General features: G+C 40.5%; 1 protein-coding gene across 1 annotated transcript; it reads right to left on the bottom strand.

Annotated features, from left to right (window-relative positions):
• Nucleotides 1–2,910: 2,910 nt before the first annotated feature.
• On the bottom strand, nucleotides 2,911–3,849 carry LOC141651570 (uncharacterized). Its single transcript, XM_074459275.1, has one exon. The coding sequence runs from the start codon at nucleotides 3,847–3,849 to the stop codon at nucleotides 2,911–2,913; it is 939 nt and encodes a 312-aa protein (XP_074315376.1).
• Between the last annotated feature and the right edge of the window lie 6,157 nt (nucleotides 3,850–10,006).

Here is a 10,006-nt window from a genome sequence, read left to right on the forward strand (position 1 = left end):
GTGGAGTGGAGTTGGGGACTACTCGGGGTTTTCCATTCCCTACGGGGTGGATCGGTCGACGTGGGAGCACCTCGGTCCTTCCCTTACGGTGGCTTGACCCTATGGTACGTGGGCCCGGGAGCAGGAGGTGATGCGGGAGTGGGTTCATCAGTGCGGGCATGGCGGAGGTGGTGGTGGTGGTGATGAGGTGATGTTCGAACAGCAGCAGGGAGGAGTGATACTCCTCGTCCTTATCTTTGTTGATAGTAGTTGATGTTAGATGGTGATGTTGTTGTTAGACTTTGGTAGTTATTTCCTTTTATTTTTCAGACTTAGTCGGATTTGTATGATTGGCCATAAGGCCGGAATTGCTACTCTAACCTTTTGCAGGATTATTGAGAGTCGGGGCATCATCCCGACTCAATTTATGTGACAATCATGTGTTATATGTTGGCTTACGACGGGTTATGAAAAGTACTTGACCTGCAGGTACTCGACAGAGTACCCCACACTCTATCGAGTAGCTGCAGGAAAGGAAGAAAGGAGACATTCTGATCTCGGGCTACTCGATCGAGTAGCCAAGACACTCGATCGAGTAGCATGGCACTCGATCGAGTACCGCTAGTTACTCGATCGAGTAGCACTGTTACAGGGGGTTTTTGGAAATTAAAAATGTTCAATTGTTTTATAATTGCGAGTTCAATGTTTAAAGTTGTTGCGAGTGCATAGTAACGCCTTTGAGCCGTTAATTTCATACGTTACAAGTCATGATTGGAATTTTATAAGCATAATTGTTACAATTAGTGAAGCGGTAATCATTTTCTTGTTACTTTAATATGGCATACGCCTCATTACGATCTACTTATCGGAGTTGTAACTCCGCCTATAATTGTGCATATCATTTTAACGTGTGTTGTCAACGGCAACTAGTTATTCCGGTGACTCGTGTATGATTTCTAAGTTAATGAGTATGTAGTTAGCGAGTAATGTCCACAACAAATAATATGGTTTCCTTTAATGTTAAGATACAATATGCGTTGACATTTAGGTGGTGAACTTCGGGGACGAAGTTCCTTTTAGAGGGGAAGAGTAATGTCGCGAAACAAAAAGGCTATTTTTGAATAATGCTTTGCTTGTTTACAATGTTGTTGGTATTATGTGTTGCTTGTTGCTTTAGTTACAAAAATTTCTGAGATATAACGAATTACTTTAGTGATTTAAAGTGAAGGGTTGTGTGTTTCAAGAGACGGTCATGAAAAATAGTTATAGTGTGATAAATCGTGCTCGAATCACGTTGCCAAGCAACATGGTGGCGTTGGTTGTACCATATGATAATTAATGAGAGGCATGTTTTGATCGATGGTTTGATAGTCGATACTGTATATCGGTACCGTATGTCGGGTGATCGTAGATGGTGATTCGCATGACGAGCTTGATGTTTCATAGGTATATAGTCTTTGGCGTGATAGTAGTAGAAGTCTTTAGATATAAGTTTAGACGGTGATGATGATGACATGGGGGGGGGGGGGGATGGTGTTTAGGGAGTAACGGGTTGAGCGGGAAGGTGAGTGGGGATGTGTTGTCCTCGTGTCTCGAGCGGAAGATAGGTGAGGTGAACTTCGGGGACGAAGTTCTTTTTAAGGGGGGAAGACTGTAATACCCGCCCTTTTAGGGACCCTTTGACCATCGTTGACTGCCCTTGGGAGCAGGAGTAATCTAAAATGTTATGACAAGTCCATCCTGGGTGCGTGTCAAGAGTAGTACTCGATAGAGTAGAGGCTACTCGATCGAGTATCTAGGGTACTCGATCGAGTAGGGGGTTACTCGATCGAGTATGTTGGGTACTCGATCGAGTGCCTGGTTTTCAGCGGGGGTTTTATATCGCGTTTTGTTAAATCCGCAAATCACTTTTGCCACTTTCCTCCTATCCTTCAGCCGCCTCTTTCCCTTCCCTTCACCTCAAAACCTCCATGGGTGCCTTTTGAAGATCCTTGAGCCTTAGGAGAGCGTCTCTTGAGTCGGGTAGCGGTCTCTTACTGAGTTGCGGTCGCTTAAAGGTAGGTTCGCCTACTCAGTTTCTGTAGACGGTCTAGTGTGTCGGTCGTTGTAGTAATATTGCGGTTGTTTGATATAGTGTTTTGTATGTGTTGTGATTGTGGTTGCGGTTGCTGTTGATGGTTCTCGAGATGCGTTCTCGGCTGAGTGGGGTCACTTGCGGGAGTGATCTCACGCCCTAGTTTCGCCCTTCGTGGAACCCGCCACGAAAGGGGATGTGCACATTAATGGGACAGGGTTGTCGCTCGTTTGATGAGCGGGGCTTAGGTGGGAACGGCTGCGGTCCCCCATGGCGGATCGGGTCCGGTGGACGATCGATGACAGGTTTGGTTGGATTGTTGTGGTTGCGATTGGGGACTGGTGTCATTGTTTGTATTGTTGTTTGTAGTTGTCTCCTCTTGTCTCGATCATCGACCTTGTGTGTTGTTTGTTTTGTTGTTATGTGTCCGCCGTGATCCCTTATGGTGAGCAATCGGTCTTAGCAGGTGTTGATGATGTTGATAGCTGGTTTCCGGGCAGGGATGAGTCTTCACGAGTTATGATGGTCATAGCGAGTAGTCCTTGAGTTGTACCTTTGTATTGTATTTTGGTTTAAATCACTTGTAACACAACTTAATAGTTCTTTTATTGACGTTTGATAGTTACTTTCCTCGGGCAACCGAGATGGTAACACCCTTATATGCTAAGGAAGGCCTAGTTAAGGCTCCTCTGAATATGGGGGTGTTACAAATTAGTTGGAGCATCATTATATTTAACATCCTGAATTTTAGCTCTTTGTGCCAATGAACTTTTTTCAGTTTTCTTAAAGATCAAATACTGGTTGAGCAAATTTTGTTCCTGCTCAAAAAGTATAGGATCCAAGGGTCTCAGTTGTAGCTAATTTTGGCAATCTTCAAGAGCAGTTTTGGCCTCCTGCACTCTCTTAGAAATCCCAGAGTAACTAGTATTATGAAGTTTAATGAGAGTCTTCCTAACATGTTTCAATTTCCCAAAGAATTTGAACATTACACTTCCCCTTACTGGTAATCCCCAAGCCTGCATAACCATTTCCTCATACTCCTTATGGTCTGCCCAACAATTAAGGTAGCTAAATTGTTTCCTAGGCCTATAATTATCCTGCACAGTGACTAGGAGAGGAGAGTGATCAGAAATCCCCGAAGGTAGGACCTGAACCTGAGTGTTAGGGTACTCCAGCAACCAAGAAGGATTGCTAAGGACTCTATCCAATCTAGACCAAACCCGAGCAATGGCTTCTCTTTTATTAGTCCAAGTATGTTCACAACCAAAGCTATGCAAATCATCCAAAGTGCAATCCAATAAACACTGATTAAAAGCCATCATATCATTAACAGATGGGGGATTAGGACCAAGTCTCTCATCCATATCCCTAACAATGTTGAAATCTCCCAAGACAATCCAGTTGGTAACCTTCCCATTCAACCTTCTTAACTCATCCCATAATCGTTCTCTATGGCCAGCATCATTGCTAGCATAAACAAAAGTGAGGAAAACAATTTTGTTGGTCCTATTATTCAAGAGCTCAAGGTGAATGAATTGATCATGGACCTGAGCAGAAACAACAGTGACCCTCCTGATATCCAGAAATACCCAAATTCTACCATTACAATGATGAGAGTAGTTATTTATGATAGTATAAGTAGAAAACTTCTTACTAATAGTAGCTGAATTATTTAAACGAACCCTAGTTTCCAGAAGACCCAGCACTTCAATTTTATTCTGATAAAGATAACCCCTAACTTCCAGCTGTTTTATTGGGTCATTAAACCCCCTAATGTTCCAGGAGGAAATGATCATGTTCCTGGATCAGGGGGGTCCCCAGCCTGCAAATCATCCACTATCTCAGTAGCCTCCACAGTCCCTGTATCCTGCAAAAGTGTGAAGTGATTGTCCACAGAGACTCCATAACTTGTAGTAGCAAGGACTGTTTCCCTCTCCTCAGACAATCTCTTTGAAACAGAGCCTTTTTCGCCTAGCCTAGTGCATCCTGAACCCACCCCCTTTTTCATCAGTGAGAGATATCTTCTCTGGAACAGCAGAGGAGGAACCCTCCAAGTTCTCAACCTCCTTCCTGTGAAGTATCGATCCATGATTTAGGAGGTATATGGCCTAGCAACTGGCATTCTGAGCTAAGTGCAACTGTTTCAAGAGTCTGCTGAGGTTCCTTCTGTACAACAGGTCGATACTCCTGCACAATCTCCTTTGCTTTCCTCTTCTCATCAAGCTTCTTGTTAATCTTAGTAAATTTGCAATGCTCTTTGGTATGTCCCAGTTTCCTACAACAGTGGCAATAATAGGGCAACCACTCATAAATAACCCGCTGTGTTGTTTCCCCATGGTAAGGAGAAGTCAAAGTGATATTGGCAGGCAATTCATCAGAGACATCCACTTTCACCAGGACACGAGCAAACAGTAATTTGGATTTGTGGGTTGTTGGTAAATCAGCAAACAGAGGTTTCCCCACAGTACTAGCCATCTTACTTAAAACCTTTTCAGACCACATGAAGGGGTCCAAATCAGGAAATAAGACCCATACTGGAACAATAGACACAGAATCCATCTCCTTTGAGAAACTTGGTGACCATTGCTTTAAAATCAGGTTACTGGACAATGGGACGACTCCATGGTCCACCCTTCAAAACGTCATTCATATCCACCTCTGAGAAGAAACGAAAGCTAAACCAGCCTTTTTTATAGTACTGGACAATGGGACGAGTCCCAGTAGTCCAATTTTTTGTAACAAAATCATCAACCTGTGGTAATTTTGGTTTAGAACCCAGAAAATTCCCCATAAGGGTGTTCTTCCAAAATCGTATTCCATCAATAACATCCTCTTCCTCAATTTCAACAATTTTTGTATCCGCACTCTTTTCACAATAATGCAAACTCATTCCAGGGGAAGGCTTAGTGACAGAAGCCCAGGTTTTAGCAATACCAATCCCTAATTCAGTAGTAGGAGGTGGTACAACAGGGGAAGACAAGGTACCTGCTGTAGGTGGTGTCGCCGATTTTTCCAGTTGACCCGTTAGGTTTAGCAGTTGCCCCACCGTCGTCGTCACACTAGGAACTGGGTCATCGTATTCATCCGTAACATGCTCAACAATCGGATCATCCGAGACCATAACCGCCTCTACAACCACAGGATTCTCTACTTCCGATATATCCACTTCAGGAATTGAAACCCCAAAAGCCACCACCGATGTTGTTCCATCAATTTCAGAGTCAGTAACACTATGTTGTTTAGTCCGACGAGTTTTAGCCATGATCAAGCGGAAAAAATAAAAGAAATTTACGTGTTTTTGGATTTTTCAGAGGTTGCTTGGAGAAGAAGGATTTTCTCTTTCCATGACTAAAAACCGTTTTCAATTCATGCTTTGTTGTTACTATTATTATTATTATTATATCATGTTTATTTTAATTAGCTATCAATAACTCGATTTTTTATTATGTACATTTTATTTATATAAGAGGCACATTAAATATATATTATAGGTACATATAATAAATATTAAAGTTACATACCATGTATATCTTAATTAGTTACAAGGCATGTTTCAATAATTATTCAAGTACATTTTAATAATATAGAAGGGACATGAAATATATAATAAATGTACATTTTAATAATTATAGCTACATATCATATTTACTACAATTGTTTATTAACTTTATTTCACTTACTAATCGGGGACACATTATATATATTGGAGGTACATTAAATATAAAGTATATATACAAAGAATAATTAACATAAGTACATAAAATATGTTGTTCAATTTTTATCAAGTACACTTAACAAACTCATCATGTACATTGATTTTATACTGAATGTACATTAAATATAAACTGGAAGTACATTTAATAGTTATTAGAGGTACATATTGTTTTAACTCAGATCTTAACAAAGATATATATTAAAAGAGATACAAAAATAACAACAAGATGCATGTGTCACAGTGGTAAAAGTAAGGGCATTTCAACCAAGAGGTCGTGGGTTCAATCCCCATCAACAACATTTTTGAAGTTTGAAATTGTTAATCATCATTGACCACTGGTGGCTGTTGACCACCTTCAACCACTGGTGGCCACCGTTGACCCATCGCCTTTTTCCGGCACCACCATTGACCACCGGCAATCAACCACCCTTGACCAGTGTTGACTAAATCTTGTCCCTTAGATCAAAATTGAATGGTGGGGATTGGTTCTCACCGTTTTCACCTAAGCTCCGTTCTCACCGGAAGAAGAAGAAGAAGAAGAAGAAGAAGAAGAAGAAGAAGAGAAAATTGTTGATTACAACCTTTTAAAAATCACTTTTTTTTGTAAATTACAGCATTATATAATTGTTTTTGTAAGTTACAGCCACAATAACACTTCTCATGAGAAATTACAGCCAAAACAATTACTCCGGTGGAAAATTGGTGCAAATTTGAATTTTTGTCACTTAAGTTCAATTTTTAAGACGAAAATACCCTTACCTTCATCCTTTATGTTCCCCTATGTTCATCACCTTCATGACTTCTTCTTATGTCCAATTCACGCCTCCTTGATGCGAGGCTCTCAAGATCCTAACAAAAACGAGTATCACAAGAATTGACCACATTTGTAAAAACCGTGAACTGAAGTTGCTCTTATAGGATTTTTGCATTACTGTCTACTGGTACAAATTCATTGTTCTCCGCATTAGAATCCAGAATAATGTTGACGTCTTAAATATATTCCTCTTCTTTTACCATGGAGCTAGATCCCATGCTCACAACAAGGATGACAATCACAGCCACGACAAAAAATTTCTCAAACCTGAAGTTGTGTATGTATCTCTCAAACCCACAACTACCTGATTCCATTGAAGGTCTTCTTACATCCTCAAATAAAAGAGAAGTCTTATAAGTATTAGTTGCTCCACAAATTCATCGTAAAACCCAGAAAATCAACATACTCAGTTCAATTGACGTATTAGGCATTTTGCTTTCAATCCTTGTGATATTCATTTATGATGCAAAATTGAATTTTTGTCACTTAAATTCTACCCAAATCAATTTAATTGAATTCTATTTTTTCCATTTTCAATTAAAAATAATCAATGTTGTTCATCATCAATTTTCCCCAAATTGAAAATAATTACGGTTCTTCAATTTTCCTTAAATTGAAAATAATTAGGGTTCTTCATCCTTTATATAGTGTTAAGGAAGATGAGAGGTTTTAGGGTTAATTGAAGGGTAATAAGTAAAATGAGAGGTAAAATGAAATGATATGGGTTAGTAGGGTTACATAAAGGAAAGGGTAGATCGGTCATATTTTGACAAACTTCACCGGAAACGTCAACCTGGCGCAATTTTTGACCCACCTTTGACCCGTCTTTGACCACCTCTGACCCGTCTTTGACCACTATAGGGGCTGCTGTTGACCACCATAATGGGGTTTCACCGAGAGGTTTGTTGGGTTTCATGGGTTTTGGTGACTCGGGTTAGGGCTGCAGTTTTAAGGGTGTTATGGGTCCGTTTGCGTCCGGTTTTGGTTAGGTCTGGGTTGAGGGAAGATAGGGGAGTTGAGTGGTGGTCTTGGGTGGTGGAATTGGTAGCCTTGGTGGTCGGGATCTGGCGTATAAAAAGGAGGTGTACGGGCGCGGGTTAGGAGTTGTGGTAGAGTGTTGTGGTCGTAGCTGGTGCTTTTTGCCGCCGTCATAGCTGCTGCTGGACTCGCCGTGGTCGGGGGACACGGTAAGGGTGGTCGACGTCGGGCGGCTTGGCCTATGGTGGTCGTGGTGGGGTCGGTTGTGGTCATGGGTGGTGTAGTTGTTGATGTTGTCGTGTTGTTGTCATTGTTGTTGGTTGGGGTTGGGGCCTGTCGTTGTCCACCGTGGCTGGTGGTGGTGGCCACGGTGGCGGCACTAGGTGGCGTGTGGTAGAGGTTTGACCATGTGTCGGAACGGGTTTTGGGTAGTGTATTAAGACGGGTTTTAAATAGCTTAAGACAAGTATTATTTAATTAAGTAATTCATATTTAATTAGTTAGATTAGTTAGTAATTAATTATATTTAGGTGACGGTTTTTGTGGAAGATTATTTTATTCAGATTGCTTATGGAGATTTGCTAAAAGGTAGGTTTATCCTACTCAGTTTCATTGTTGCATTTATTTATAAAATGAGTATTTATCATTCATCTGCATTGAGTGAGTCGTATTGTGTAATATTGGTTTTGACGGCTCGACGAGTCGGGAAATTTGAGGAACTGGTAACCATGACATGTTTGGCATGTCATGGTGTATGTTGTCTGTCATGCAGTTAATATTGTGACGGTTGTTGTGTGTTGTGATCGTATATGTTGGAGGATTTGTTGTTGTTGTTGTTGTTGTTGTTGTTGTTGTTGTTGTTGTTGTTGTTATTTTGGAGACGTAAGACGGTTGGGAGACTGTCTTACGCATAGGTCGCCTCTTGGAGCTTCCCCCTCCGAGAGGGATGTGCACATTAATGGCTTGAGTCACAGAGGAACTCGTGTGGTTGAGACACGACGTCTGGCAGGGGATCCGGTTGGTTTCCGGATTCGGTACGTATTTATTTAATGAAACTGACGTGGTTGTTGGTATATTTGGGCGTGTCCCGATACCAGTTTGGTTGTTACTTGATATCATGTCATTCATATCATAGTCATGTTGTATATTCACACACTCGTGTCGCGTCACACTTTATTTATTTAATGAAACTGACGTTTGTTGTGTCTGTGTAATTGTCACGTATTTCCGGGGTGGCCTGTGTCGATCCATATGATATTTCCGATCATATGAGGAGCAGGTTCAGTACAGGTTGTTTGGATAGCACGCGGGAGTTGTACTTTTATTCATTTGTTTACGTTTATGTACATCATTAAACATTACATTAATAAAATGTTCTTGATTGAAGTTTTGAAACACTACCTCAATAAACCGAGAAGGTAATGCTTCAATTATGTTCGCCGGATAATTGGGGTATTACAGAAGGCTAGATAAAACGACCTAGGAAGGTCGAGTAATGAGAACCAACAATTGTCTCGTACAAATTATCCCTAACCTTGTTCAAGTTTCACCCTAGGTAACACAAGACTTAGTCTAAGTGTATCATCCTCAGCAGAGTCGCGAAACTGTGAACACAGGCCACCAGCGCCCCCCAGCATCCTGCACGTTGGAATCGAGGCGGCGGCACTTCTCCCACAGAACCCTGGCGAAAGCCGAAGTACGTCATGGGCCGTTACCGATTTGTGAGGCGTTGAAACCGGTGAAAGTTTAGACCAAGCCTACATTTTTGGAGTCGCCACCAATTTTTATGCAAAAATTGGAACTGTTCGAATACTTCATGTCATGTCAAGACACAAAGTAGTGACATGAACACTAAGAAATTCGTTACCCTTAGCATTCTATGTTTAGAATGACGCTCGACATGCCAATGAACACGGATGCTCATAGATATCTGAGTAAGGGGTGACGGTACGTATTAGGAAGCTTTTTCTTTGAACATCTAATCTCGCCCACCTCGATAGCGGCCTCTAATAATGATTAAGGAAGTCATTTATACTCGTCGATGTAGTGTTGGTTCCAATGCATGAAATGCAACATACAATTGATTAGATCTAGCTTGTGAAATTTACTAAGTCGGTTGACATACAAGTTTAGCATACAATTGGGTCGAAGATGGAATTTAGAATTAATTACATGTGAATATACCAGATAAATAAATCGTACAAGATAAATATAAAATATTACAAATTATAATAAACATACAAGTAACAAACGATCTATGTCATAAACATGCCAAAAGATTTTAGGAAAGAAATAAAAGAGATAAAAGAAAATAAAAGAAATAAGAAAATTAATTAAATCAGTAAATTAGATAAAAAAGGAAATGGGAAAAAAAATAAGGAAATAGGAAATAAAATAAATTAAGAAAATAAAGAAATAAAAATAAAATAGAAAATATGGGAAATAT

The sequence above is a fragment of the Silene latifolia genome, chromosome 4 (genome assembly GCF_048544455.1).
Source record: "Silene latifolia isolate original U9 population chromosome 4, ASM4854445v1, whole genome shotgun sequence".
NCBI classification, from domain to species: Eukaryota; Viridiplantae; Streptophyta; class Magnoliopsida; order Caryophyllales; family Caryophyllaceae; genus Silene; species Silene latifolia.

What these genes read in the sequence shown, in the direction of transcription:
- LOC141651570 (XM_074459275.1), bottom strand. Translation starts at nt 3,849, where the DNA reads ATGATCATTTCCTCCTGGAACATTAGGGGGTTTAATGACCCAATAAAA.